Below are 13,019 nucleotides of genomic sequence, written 5' to 3'. Positions count from 1 at the left end.
GTGGTTTTTTTTTTTGTTTTTTGTATAAATTTATTTACTTATTTTATTTTTGGCTACATTAGGTCTTTGTTGCTGCCCATGGGCTTTCTGTAGTTGCGGCGAGCCTGGGCTACTCTTCATTGTGGTGCACGGGCTTCTCACTGAAGTGGCTTCTCTTGTTGAGAAGCACGGGTTCTAGGTGCGCAGGCTTTAGTAGTGGTGGCACATGGGCTCAGTAGCTGTGGCTCACAGGCTCTAGAGCACAGGCTCAGTAGTTGCAGCGCACGGGCTTAGTTGCTCCACGGCATGTGGGATCTTCCCAGACCAGGGCTCGAACCTGTGTCCCCTGCTTTGGCAGGCAGATTCTTAACCACTGCATCACCAGGGAAGTCCCTCTTCATGTGGTTTTTGGGGGCATATTTGTGTTCCCTCGTCTGCCTTTCTACTGCATTTTCTTTCTTGTTCCCTTTAGGAAGTATGTATATATTCTAGGTTTATATCATCCTTTGTCAGTTATATCTATTGCAAACTTCTTTTCAAAGTTACATCTTGTATTTTTACTCTCTTTGTGGTGTATTTTGAGGAACAGAAAAGTTCTTAATTTTAATGATAATTTATTGATATTTTCCTTTTTGAGGTCTTAAGAAATTTTCCTTTAACCCAAGGTTATTAAAATATGCTCCTATGTTTCTAAAGGCATTCTAGTTTTGCTTTCTACATTTAAGTTTATATTCTACCTTAGATTTTTTTTGTAAATGTGTAAAGTAGGGATCTGTTTCATTATTTTCTGCACAGTTAACTGATTTTCTCAGGTGTTCTTGCTGATACTCCATTCTTATCCCACCAATGTGCATTACCTACTCTATCATCTTTCAAGTTTTCATGTATGGGTATTTTATATTCCATTTGTCCATTGTTGTTATATTTCTACAATGACACTACACTTCTTAGTGGCTATAGGTTTATAATAATTTCTGATACCTGCTAGATCAAGTCCTCCTATTTAATTCTTCTTCATGGGTAACTTTTTTTTGTAAATAAGTTTATTTATATCATATTTTAGATTTCACATGTAAGTGATATCATATGGTATTTCTCTTTCTCTCTTTTTTTTTTTGGCGGTACGCGGGCCTCTTACTGTTGTGGCCTCTCCTGTTGCGGAGCACAGGCTCCGGATGTGCAGGCTCAGTGGCCATGGCTCACTGGCCTAGCCGCTCCATGGCATGTGGGATCCTCCCGGACCAGGGCACGAACCTGCGTCCCCTGCATCGGCAGGCAGATTCTCAACCACCACGCCACCAGGGAAGCCCTATCTTTCTCTTTCTGACTTACTTCCCTTAATATGATAATCTCTAGGTCTATCCATGTTGCTGCAAATGGCATTATATCATTCTGTTATATGGCTGAATAATATTCCAGTGTGTGTGTGTGTGTGTGTGTGTGTGTGTGTGTGTGTGTGTGTGTATACAACATCTTTATCCATTCATCAGTTGATGAGCGTTTAGGTTGTTCATGGATAACTTTTGACTTTTCTTAAACAGCCTATATTCATTTAAATTTACCCACGTATTTTCTCTTTCAGTTGGCCTTCTTTTCTTATATTTTCATGATTCGACCTGATATCATTCCACTTCTGTCTGAAAAATTACTAGTATTTCTATTGGTGCATGTCTTCTGGTGTCCAATTTTCTGTTTTTGTTATCTAAAGTTTTAATTTTGCCTTCATTTTTAACAATATTTTTTGCTGTAGAAATCTAGTTATTTTCTTTCAACACTTTAAATATATTATTCTATTTTCTTCTGCCTTACATCATTTCTGTTATGTCTTTTGAAATTATGTTTCTTATTTCTGAATGCTTTAAAAATGTTCTTATTTTCATTGTATTTAAGCTTTTAAATATTTATCTTGTTTAATTTTGTAGCATTTCTTTAATCTGGTTTATTATTTTTCATCTGTTTTGGAATATTCTCAGACATTATATCTTCAAATATTGCTTTTACTCCCATCCTCTCTTTTCAACCCTTCTGGAATTAAATATATATATTTGGTGTGTGTTAGAAGTTTTTTTGTGTGTCTTATGTATTGTGCTTTTTGTATTTTTCATTTTTTCTCTTTCTCTTCATGTTTCAGTATAGATATTTTCTATTGACCTAATTTTCTAGTTCACTAATTTTCTCTTCAGCTGTGTCTAATATGTTAAACCCATTTACTAAGTTCTTTATTTCAGTTATTGTAATTTCCAGTTGATTATTTTTAATAGATTCAAATTCTTGCTGAATTCTTTTTTCTCAGCCTTTATATTCTTCAACATGTAAACCTAAGTTAACTTTAAATCCATGTCTAATAACTTCAGTAATTGAATCTCCTATAAATCTGTTCATTCTGCCTGTAGTTCTTTTTTCCTCTTCTCCTGGCTTTTGGTCAATCGTTTATCTCCTGGGTTACCTAATAATTTTTTATTAAATGCCGGACATAGCATATACAAAATTGAAGAAATAATCAGAGGTTTTCAATGATGTTATGTTCCTATAGAGAGGGTTCACTTTTTGCCTGTAGCAAAATTAAAGTTAAGATCACTTTAATCCCATTTGGGAATGAGCTAATTTGAATCTGTGTTTCTTTGTGAGAGCTGGACTGTTTCTAGTTAGCTCTTAATCCCATTTGGGAATGAGCTAATTTGAATCCGTGTTTCTTTGTAAGCACTGGACTGTTTCTAGTTAGCTCTTTTGCCTAGGGTGTAGCATTCAAAGATCCTTTATGAAAGCTTGCATTGGTTATCAGGGCCACTCCTCTTTGGCAGGCCCTAAACTCTGATTTTTTTCTCCTAGCCCCATAAAACTGTTGAAAGCTCTGTTAAACCTTCTTCATTTGACTGCTATTCTCCTCTTATCTTTTTAGTCTTCTGTTTAGAAGTTGGCAAATGCCTCAAGAAGAAAAGTGACAATAAATGTCAGTTTCATCTCTTTGCATTTTCCATTCCTTCTCTCCAAGATTTAACTCTTCAAATTCTCACTGCCTTAGTAGCTCTCTGATACCTTCAAATAGATTGTTGTATTTTATGCAATTTTCTAATTATTCACAGCAGGAAATTTCTGATATGCTAGACTTTTATAACTTCCCATTTAAATTTTAGAATCAGTTTGTCAAGTTTTACTTTAAAAACATGAAATTTTTATTAAAATTTTATTGAATCTAAATATCTGTTTGAGGAGATATATCAAGACCTCCTATCCATGAACATGGTATATCTTCTTTAGGGTATCTTTTGTATCTTTTCATCAAGTTTTAAATTTTCTCCAACATAGCTTGGACCCTGTTAGACTTATTCATGGTTACTTCATATTTATACTACTATTGTAATTAATATGTATTTTAACTATATTTTCTAATTAGTATTACTGAGGTATAATTTTGTATTACTTCTTGCAATTTAACTGTAGATTCTTTTGTGTTCTCTATGAACAACTGTATCATATTAAAATAATGAGAGTTTAAGTTCCTTGTTTTCAATCTTTACATATTTAAAAAATTTAATCGCATTATTTTTGGAATATTATGGTGCTGTCAAATTACTGTCTACAACATCTAGTGCTATGTTGCGTGGAAGTGATGCTAGTAGGGCATCCTTGGTTTGACTCTGATCTTCAACATTTCACCATTAAATATAATGTTTGCCATGGGATTTTAGCAGATTTTCCTTCACCAAAGTAAGGAACTTCACTTTTCTTTGTATTTTGCTAAGATTGTTGCCATACATGGATGTTAAATTTTATTGAAAACCTTTTCTGCATTTATTATTTCTCTCTTTATTTGTTACTGTTATACTTATTGGTTTAAATACTTAACCAAATTTTCATTTATTATATAATTGCCATTTGGTCATGATATGCTATCTTTTAAATAAATTGCTGAATTCTTTTGTTAGTATTTTGTTCAGGCTTTTTACATCTATACCCATAATTGACTTTGGCTTGTAATCATTCTTTCTTGTGCTATGCTTATCTACTTTAGAAATAAGTGTTATATTAACACCATAAAATGAGGTAGGGAGTGTTTTCCTTAAGAAAAAAAAAGACTTAATTTTTTTAGAGCAGTTTTAGGTTCACAGCAAAATTGAGAGGAAGGTACAGGGACATCTCATATGCCTCTTGCCCCCACACATGCATAGCCTCCCCCATTATTGATATCCCCCACCAGAATGGTACATTTTTTACAATTGATGAAACTACACTGACACATCATAAACACCCAAAGTCCACAGCTTACCTTAAGATTCACTCTTGGTGTTGTACATTCTCTCAGTTTGGAAAAATGTATGACATGTATCCCTCATTAGAGTATCATCAGAATATTTTCACTGCTTTAAAAATCCTCTTGTTCCACCTATTCATGTCTCTCCCTTAACCCCTGATAGCTCATTTCTTTTTAGTGCTAAATAATATTCCATTATCTGGATTATCACAGTTTATTCATTCACCTATGGAAGGACATCTTGATTGCTTCCAAGTTTTGGCAATTATGAATAAAGTTGTTATAAACACCAATGTGCAGGTTTTCATGTGGACATAAATTTTCAACTCCTTTAAGTAAATACCAAAAAGTTGATTGCTGGATCTTATGCTAAGAGTATGTTTAGTTTTATAATAAGTAGTCAAACTGTCTTCCAAAGTGGCTGTACCATTTTGTATTTCCACTAGCAATGAATTAGAGTTCCTGTTGTTCTAAATTCTTGCCAGCATTTGGTGTTGTCCATGTTCCAGATTCTGGCCATTCTAATAGGTGTGTAGCAGTATCTCATTGTTGTTTTAAAATGTAAATTAAAAATTGTGTGGATCATCTTTTTATATGCTTATTTGCCATCAACATATCTTCTCATTTTCCTTTTTTATTCTATGGAAGTATTTGTGTAATATAAGAATTAGCTATATCTTGAATATTTGGTTGAATTTGACTGTTTTGTCAGTTAAGATTAAATCAAGGAAGCAAACAACTAGGTATATGGAATAAAGAAGTTATTATAGAAATTATATCTTACCTAATTGCAGGAGGAGCTGGGAAAGTAAGATCCAGAGAAGGGATTTGGACGGTCAGAGAAGTCACTGATCAGCACTCTTGATGCAATGGAATGCATGGATAAGGTGACATTTACAGAGAAATCTGCACACCAGGCACTCTTACCTTTCAAGTGGTAGCTGAAGCAGAGCTGGTGGGGAGGTCAATGGAAGATGTCTGCATCTGTGTCTAGTGGTGGAACTGGGATCACTGGTGTGCATCAGGGTCAACAGTCAGGAAAAAGAGATTAACACCAAATAAGGGAGAGAGAGAACAATCTGCAACCTGGCAGCAATCACTCTGGGGAAGAGTGAGGACTCACTGGCACCTGTGCATGTCTTTCACTGCATCTAACCATGATGACCAACTGTATCACAAAAACATACAAGAGGGCTTCCCTGGTGGCACAGTGGTTGAGAGTCCGCCTGCCGATGCAGGGCACACGGGTTCGTGCCCCGGTCCGGGAAGATCCCACATGCCGCAGAGTGGCTGGGCCCGTGAGCCATGGCAACTGAGCCTGCGCGTCTGGAGCCTGTGCTCCGCAACGGGAGCGGCCACAACAGTGAGAGGTCCGCGTACCGCAAAAAAAAAAAAAAAAAAAAAACATACAAGGAGGAAATTCTGGGAAACAGTTCCAGTTTACCCAGTTGATACAATGCAAAGCTACCAAATATGTAATGTTTAGTATTTTCCTTGTGGAAAGAATTTTAAATTTTTAAATTTCTTTAATGGGTTTAAAACTATTTCTTTCTCTGAAAGTTTGGTAAGCTGATTTTTTTTTTCCCTAGGCAATTGTCCATTTGGCCTAAATTTAAAATTTTATTGTCAAAGTTATTCATACTATTTTCTTATTTTTTTAAATCATGACCATGTCTATAGTTTTATGCTCTTTTCATCCATAACATTATATAGTTGTTCATTATTTTTTCCCGAATAATTTTGTCATAAATTTGTTAAATTTTTTTCAAACAATTAACTTTTGGCTTTTTAAATTTTCTTATATTTTTTCTTTATTTCATTAATTTCTGCTTTTTATGATATCTTTGCTTATACTTTCTTTGGATTTATTCTACTTTTTAAAAATTTCTTCAGTTGGGTGCTTCTTAACTCACTGGCTTTCAGGCTTTTTTCCTATATAAGATATAAAGGTTTAAAATTCCCTCTAAATGTCAGTTTAGTTATACACCATAAATTGTGGTATACAGAATTTTCACAATTGTTCAGTTCCATTATGATTATGATTTCCATTATGGTTTCATCTTTCACCTGTAAGTTATTTAGGAGTGCTTTTGTAATTTCCAAGCACTCTCATTATCACTTATCATTTAACTCTAACTCAAGTTCATTATGGTCAGAGAATATGGTTTATACCACCACATTCATGTGGTCTTGTGAAACTTGCTGAAGATACATTATGGACTAGCAAATACTAACGTTCATGAATTTCTATGGGTACTATATATATCCAATTGGAAAAATTATAAAGTCTTCTATATCCTTACTAATTTGTCTCCTAAGTTTATTAACTACCAAAAGTAGTATGGTAAAATCTCCTACTGTGATAGTATTTTCTTCAATACTTCTTGTAAGTTGTCAATTTTTTGCTTTATATATTTGAGGCAGGATATTAAGTGTACATGAGTTTAGAATTATATTTCTGACAAATTGAACATTTTATCATTATGAAGTAGTTTTTATCTCTAGTAATATATTTTATTATTCATCTTCACTTTCCTTCAGTTTTGGACATAATCTATCTTTAAGAATAAGTAAAATGGATAGAATATCTTGCCCACTAACTTTATAGTTTGGGTGTGAGAATTAATGAGGTTGAATAAGATAATGAACACAAAAATCCTTATTAAATTACAAAGCACCATGCTACAGCTGAAACTAACACAACATTGTAAAGCAATTATACTTAAATAAAAAATAAAAAGACGTAAATCATTAAATAAATGAATGAATAAATAAATAAATAAATAAAAAGCACAGTGCAAATGTATGATAGAACTCTGGAGAAAAATATTTTAATAACACAGATACAAAGGCTTTTTGACCCCAGTGCAAACTATCATATATACCCACATCTATGGGACTAGGTAGCTTAAATGAGATTTGGGTATAAATGGTTTAAAAGCTCAATCACAGCCCAGTCATTACCATAGTTTTTATTTTTTATTTATTTATTTGTGTGTGTGTGTGTTTTCAGTTTAATTTAGTTCAAAATATTTTCTAATTTCCCTTGAAACTTCCTGTTTGGGCCATAGGTGATTTATAAGTGTATTGTTCAATTTTAAATATTTAGGGATTTTCCTGGTATTTTTCTACCTTTGATTTCAAGTTTAATTTTTTTATAGTCATAGGACATCCTTTGTATGATATATAGTTTACCCTTGAACAACAGCTTTGAGCTGCACAGGCCCACTTATATGAGGATTTTTTCCAATAAATGCATACTATATTACCACATCATTCATGGTTGGTTGAATTTACAGATACAGAACTTTTGATACAGAGAAATGACTGTGAAGTTGTATGTGGATTTTTGACTGTGTGAGGGGTCAGTGCCCCTAATCTCCATGTTATTTAACGGTTAACTGTATATTTTTAAAAAATTGTTAAGGAAATTTGTGGCCCAGAATATAGTTTATCTCAATGAATGTTCCATGACCACTTGAAAATAAGGTATATTCTACTGTTATTGGGTAGAGTGTTCTATAAATGTCAGGTTGATCAAGTTGGTTAATAGAGTTGTTCAGGTCTTCTATAGCCTTACTGATTTTCTGTGTACTAATTCTGTCGGTTACTGAGTGAGGAGTCTTGAAGTCTCCAACTATAATTGTGGATTCGTCTATTTCTCCTTTTAGTTTCGTTGGGGAAATGGTATTTCCTTATCATTGAGGCAACAGGTATAAATACTAAAACCAGGTAATGATAGTGAAAAATTTGGAAAGTTGCTGTTGACAGAGATCAAGTGGTTCTGGAAGTCTAATTATACATTTTCTTACTGATCATTAGAAGCTACCACCTACATCTTTTGTGCTGCTGTCTCCAGCTCTAACAAATTAATAAGTATTTAAAACTAATATCGACATTCTACAGTGTATTTCTGCTTGGCTTAGAAGCTGCCAACAAATATTAGAGAAATATCTCACTATAATATACAAAGGGTTATTCTTACAACACATGCGATATTTAATTACCACCTGAGATTTTTCAGGAGAAGCCTTATGATAGTTTCTCAAGGACCGCTTCTGTTTATAAGCTTCCTGCCTTTAAAACATAGATTAAAAACAAAAAAATGTTTTTCCCAGTTCTATGAAGGCACAGATAAGCTGCACAGTGTTGTCTCATACTAATATAGTCATGAATTAATATCCTCATTAATTTCTTTATCCAATGCATAAAACTTGATGAATAAATGACCAACATGTCCCAATGTATATGTCTAAGGTAGTGATTTTAATGTAAAAATGAAATTGAATATTTAGTCTGTCTTGATATTTGTGCAAAATGCCTCTTAAAATTTTGACCCAGGGGTTTAGGGTTCTGCTCTTTGCCCCATCTTCATGTGCAAATTGCCTGGATTAGAAGCAGGAAAAACAAGGTCACCATAATGTAAATTAATGCTATTAAAACAGTGGTCTCAGGAAAGGGCAAAATAATAACTATAATAATACCATTTAATTTTACGGTAAGCATTATGCTAAGTACTCTACATGCATTATTTCATGTAAAAATCACAACAGTCCTCTGACAACAGTAGTGTTTTTCTCCCCATTCTACAGATGAGGAAATTGAAGCTGAGAGAGATTAAGTAGTTTGAACAAGGTAACAAAGCTAGTTAAATGACACAATGGGATTTGAATTCAGTTTTATTGACTTCAGAGACCATCTTCATAACCGCTACATTCTGTATTGTCATTAAACGTACCCACACCACCTCCTCTATCTGGAATCAATGCACCTGCACTCTGAGAATGCAGCTGAGAAGATTAAGGAAAAAATAAAAGGATGCAACATGTCAAAAGTTTAAGGGCTGTGACTTCCCTGGTGGCGCAGTGGTTAAGAATCCACCTGCCAATGCAGGGGACACAGGTTCGATCCCTGGCCTGGGAAGATCTCACATGCTAAGGAGCAACTAAGCCCGTGCACCACAACTACTGAGCCCTCGTGCCACAACTACTGAAGCCCACGTGCCCTAGAGCCCGTGCGCCACAACTACTGAAGCCCGCACACCGCAACTACTGAAGCCCACGTGCCTAGAGCCCGTGCTCTGCAATAAGAGAAGCCACTGCTATGAGAAGCCCGCTCGCCACAACTAGAGAAAGCCCACACACAGCAACGCAGCCAAAAATAAATAAATAAAAATAAATAAATCTATATTAAAAAAAAGTTTAAGGGCTAAAACTCAAGTACTTTACACAGGAAATGTACTTAAGTTCTCCTTCAGTACTATACATGTACTCTTACTTTACTTACAGTGCTAACTTGCTTGGTAATCTGAACACCAAGTTTACAAAACAGAAGCAAGCGATAAGGAGCATCTATGGAAGGTAATTGATAGAGCCATGAGAGCTGACAGCTTAAAAGTTCATAAAAGTAATAAAAAAATAACAGGTTAAAGTATTTGGACTCAAGTTCTAAGGATCTCTGTAAGCGGCAAAGAAGCTCTGACTGTCACAAAACTGTAGCATTATATTATGCCTGGTGTGTAATGAAGTTCTTATGTCATCAAGAAAATGTGTAATTATGTGCAGGGTGTTTCATAGAGTGGTAGAAAGAGTGCTACCTTAAATTGATTTTTTTTAAAAAAGAATATTTGGTTTTTAAAGCAGTAAGGCCTTGATTACCTCAATACCTCAGTGGTAGAAATAAAACCTTAGTTTGTGTTGGTGTTGCTGTTACTTTAAGTTGGTTCATACAAAAGATGCCTCATTTTAGAGCTAAAGAAACCACGGTGCAAGCACCTGCCTCACTGTTCAAATGACTCCCTAAAATTCTGAATAATACAGTTTTACTATACTTTTTTATTTTGGCAGGTGAGTGGTACAAATGAAAAATAAGAACGCAAATAACTCAGGCATTAATCTGGGATTGACAACTCTTAGTTTAGAATGCACTCTGAAGGCTTAATCGTTGAGTCAGGCACATCATAATTTTCCTTCTGACCCACCAGAAATGGAAATTGAACTATGTCAGAGGGTCAAATATTCACTGTAGAGGAGAAAAAATAGGAAATGACCACCAGCTAGGAAATTTTCCTGTTTGGTAATTTATGTGCTTCCTACAGTCTCTGGTTCAGATATGTGAGTGATTAACTAAGGATCCACGTCCATCACATTATTTTCCTACTGAGCTACGTTGTTGTAAGCATATGCTACTAGCGACAGAAACCCTGTCAAGTTCCAAACGGGAAAGAACTCTGCTTCAGGCGTGTCTGGAGTGAAACAGCTCAGGAGGAAACAATGCAGAGAGGGTTTCTCATTTAAGGATTTAAAAAAAAGAAGAAAGAAAAAGTAAACAACAACAACAAAATCTTGCCTGTCACAGCTGCTTAAATTACCTCGATATTTTCCCTTTCTCCCAGCCTTTTTGTTGGTTTGTTTGTATGTTTTTAAATCATTTATTTAGTGTTTTTAACACATTTTCAGTGATCACACGATAATCATTTATTCACATGAAGAGGATATCAGTTGGAAATCAAGGTTAATAGGTGGAACTGGAACCATACAGTTTCAAAAGAATAGAGTATGCTAAGCCCTCTATTAGGTGCTAGAAAAGAGGGCAGAATGCTCATGTTATGTAGCAGGTGACGTTTAGTCCAATAGGATCACAATCAGGCATTGTGCACAAGGAGACCATGAGATTTAGGAAATAAAAATATTTAATTTGCATTTTTTCCAAACTGAATATCTTAGATGAAAATGCTCTTTTAAAAAAAATAGATTCTTAAAGGAGGATATTTCTGGTAGAGACGTGGGAGCCTCAGCAAAGGAAAATTCTCTTTCAGGGTGACTTGCTAAGGACACAAAGTGTGTTTTCTCTCTACTTTGACCAGGGAGACAGTGTTAGATCCTGATCAAGGACACAGGGTCCTAGTTTATGAGGTATCAGATTCACTGCCCAGCTTGAAGATAACGGTTCAAAGATAATGGTATGTTATGGGCTATTGTGGTCTCATGTTATCACTGGAATCCTAAACGAGGTGCCAAAACACAAAAATGTAATCTAAACACTTAAAGCTTCCAACATGTTCACTTTTGGAAGAAGAAAAAATATTCACACTTACAAATATAATTTTCCCATCATTGGGAGAATTATGACTGCATTTTTTCTGAGGTCAGTTCACTCATTAGAAACAAAAGACAGATCTTCTGATCCTCCAGGTTATCAACTACCAATTAAAGCAAAACTGAATACAGAAAAATCTGAATTAACTCCGCCACAAAATCTTTACCAAAACTTCTAAGAAGTATCTACTTGAAATGCGCTTCAACGCATTTTCATGCTGACTTCTGGTGTAACCAAAGTCCAAGGAGTTCAAGAGAAAGGAAAGAAAAGATAAGCAAAAGGACTAATTAATGCATAAACTGAATAATCCAAAGCCCCAAACAATCCAGTTACAGTATTAGGTTGTGTAATTTGTAGTAACAATGTCTTGGCTGCAAGAATGATATTTAATTGGAACACTTTGTGAAAATCTACTTTATAACGTTAGAAAGATTTCAAATATGATTTTTTTTTGTAAAGTAACAATAGCAAGCTTAGAAAATCACTTTGCTTCAACTCTAACATCCCCTTAAACTATAATTTATTACTTAACCAGGTGTACGATAAAATGTTTATGCTGATTTTATTTAAATAAGTAGAAGAAATTGATTGCTGTCCAAAATTAAAATAAATCAGGCAATTTGCTTACAATCTCATATGTTGAAAATAAGTAAAAATTCTGTGCAAACATACAAAGGGAGAATTTACCATTTTCATTAGAGAAAAAAATATGTGGGGGAAAGAATAGTAATGTCAGAAACACAGAAGTCTCTTGGGTAATGTTTTAAAAATTAAATGTTTTCATTCAAAGATTTTTAAAGAAAAAATACGCCATCCAATTTGGAAGAAATCAGGTTCTAAGTTAGTACATTTTTCATTAATTTATCAAAATTCATTCTGCAAAATTCCCAGCATGGACCACACCAATGATAAGGTAAATGCCTACCAATGTATTATATCAATAACAATAATTTTAATATTCTAACCATTTCATAAAATTTAGCTAAATGTTCTGTCCAGATAAGAGAAATTACTTTATAACTGACCCAACCTGTATGATTGATTGTTTTAACCCCAAATATCTTCTGGGGCTGCAGGAAAAAAAAAAATCTGTCTGTATTGAATACTGAAGACAACACAGTTTACAAAGCACTACTTTCCCCATTTTAGTTTCTAATGAGTTACCCAGTGATTCTCCAGGTCACTTTTACTTGAAAATCTGCAGTGAGACTGCTTGAAGGAAGAAGCAAAAGCACAATACGTATTTGTCTCCGACGCTGAGTAGGTGATTAGTTGTAGAGATTGTAGAATGAACATCTGTATTTTTTCCTCTACTTTTTGAAATGAAGTATGACTATCCATCAATACAGTTTGTTCCTCTTGATCTTACTTTTAATTCCAGCTTTCACTGAGTCAGCTCCATTTGGTGTGGTGGATCCGGAGCTCTTTGTTGCCATAATGGGTAAGCTGCTGGGAGAGAATGGGACTTCTCAACTCCCCCAGCAATGGGCCATGCCCCATAGGAGGGGAGATGAAAGCTACACTTCATTCTCTGGTGACTAGAGCCTTTATCACTGGACGATGAAACACAGCATCCTTGTTCTGTGCCCATATACATCTGGGGCTCCTTTCTCCATGATGTTGGTTGCAATGACCCTATACAAGAGAAAAAAGACATTTCAGTATTCACATCACTCACAATGTCCAGCAA

General features: G+C 34.7%; 1 protein-coding gene across 5 annotated transcripts in view; it reads right to left on the bottom strand.

Annotated features, from left to right (window-relative positions):
* Positions 1-11,875: 11,875 nt before the first annotated feature.
* EGF (epidermal growth factor) overlaps positions 11,876-13,019 on the bottom strand; it is a 93,490-nt gene continuing 92,346 nt past the window's right edge. For 3 of the 5 annotated variants that reach the window (XM_027102826.1, XM_027102827.1, XM_027102828.1), the window contains one exon: positions 12,337-12,964. In XM_027102826.1, the coding sequence (XP_026958627.1) occupies positions 12,714-12,964 (251 nt within the window). In that variant the 3' untranslated portion in view covers positions 12,337-12,713. Of the gene's footprint in view, positions 12,965-13,019 lie in introns of all 5 variants that reach the window. The other 2 variants (XM_027102825.1, XM_027102829.1) reach the window with 2 other exon arrangements.

Source organism: Aethalodelphis obliquidens, unplaced genomic scaffold, assembly GCF_003676395.1.
Source record: "Aethalodelphis obliquidens isolate GAN/ISIS:26980383/991018 unplaced genomic scaffold, ASM367639v1 scaffold6, whole genome shotgun sequence".
NCBI classification, from domain to species: Eukaryota; Metazoa; Chordata; class Mammalia; order Artiodactyla; family Delphinidae; genus Aethalodelphis; species Aethalodelphis obliquidens.
This window is presented reverse-complemented; position numbering and strand designations above follow the sequence as displayed.